Source organism: Cynara cardunculus (assembly GCF_001531365.2).
Source record: "Cynara cardunculus var. scolymus isolate 2C chromosome LG 13, CcrdV1, whole genome shotgun sequence".
NCBI classification, from domain to species: domain Eukaryota; kingdom Viridiplantae; phylum Streptophyta; class Magnoliopsida; order Asterales; family Asteraceae; genus Cynara; species Cynara cardunculus.
In genome coordinates this window covers 26,504,709-26,505,887 of record NC_037540.1, presented here as the reverse complement: position 1 = coordinate 26,505,887, position 1,179 = coordinate 26,504,709, and the positions used below count along the sequence as shown (strand labels likewise).

At 44.9% G+C, this 1,179-nt stretch overlaps 1 protein-coding gene across 1 annotated transcript; it reads left to right on the top strand.

The window, feature by feature from the left end:
* On the top strand, positions 1–969 carry LOC112524940. Its single transcript, XM_025134882.1, has one exon. It carries the CDS (start codon positions 1–3, stop codon positions 967–969), a length of 969 nt encoding a protein of 322 aa, XP_024990650.1.
* Positions 970–1,179: the final 210 nt, after the last annotated feature.

The window sequence follows — 1,179 nt, the reverse complement described above, 5'->3', positions numbered from 1 at the left end:
ATGTTCATCGATCGAGCACTGGTGTGGTGGGATAATATGTTCGAATCTCTTGACCCAATTACTCAAGAGAATATGAAGTGGAAAGAGTTTCGAACTTTGTTCTTTGAGCAATACTGCCCAGCTGACCTTCAAAAGCGCCTTGAGAAAGAATTTTTGGACCTAAAGCAGGGAAGTATGACCGTGATTGATTACGAGACTGAGTTTAACCGAAAGGCACGGTTTGCCCAACGGTTTTTGACTTCTGACCAAGACAAGATTGATCATTTCGTCGATGGGCTACGACGAGAAATCCGTGATTTTGTTGCAAACCGTGATATTTCGAGTTTTGGTAAAGCTGTTGAATATGCTCGACGCCGCGAACATGATCTGACGATACCCGATGATACCGTTTCCACACCAAAACGGCAAAGAACTGACAGGACTTTTTCGGCGCCGTCACATAAACCATCACGACTATTTACACCGAAACGGGCGCAGACTCAGAACAATCCACGTGCTTCTTCTCAAGTCTATACGTTACGATCGAGCACACCAAAGGACTGTCAGAGGTGCGGAAAGACACACCAAGGCCGGTGTGATTCGGATAGACCTGTTGTTAAATGTTTTTGTTGCGGTGAAGCGGGTCATGTTAGGACGAACTGTCCCCAGAGAGATCTTGCATGCTTTTCCTGCGGAGTGTTAGGGCACCATAGGAAAGAATGTCCCCGTATAAAAAGGGTTGAAAGCAAAGCCTCGGTACAACAACCAGCGAGAAGGGGTACTTCAACCGAAAAGGAGGATGTGCCCAGGGCACGAGCAAGGGCTTTTCAAATCACAACGGAGGAGGCATTGAAGGAACCGGATGTCGTAGCAGGTATTTTCCCTCTCAATAATAGACCCGCATGCGTTTTATTTGACTCGGGAGCCACGAATTCTTATGTGTCACTGTATTATACTCAGTACCTTAATTCTGGTGCCGGTCATGCTTGAAAAACCTTTTAATGTTGACACTGCGAACGGAGTGACACTCATAGGTGATAAAGTTTATAAAGACTGTAAATTAGAATTAGATGACCATGAGTTCACGGTCRAWTTGATCYCAAYGGATATTCATAACTTTGATGTGGTAATTGGTATGGATTGGTTGACGAAGAACCGAGCAGAAATCATTTGCTCACGGAGAATGATACGAATTCCGAT

Coding starts and splice junctions, on each gene's coding strand:
- LOC112524940 (XM_025134882.1), top strand. CDS start 1: ATGTTCATCGATCGAGCACTGGTGTGGTGGGATAATATGTTCGAATCT.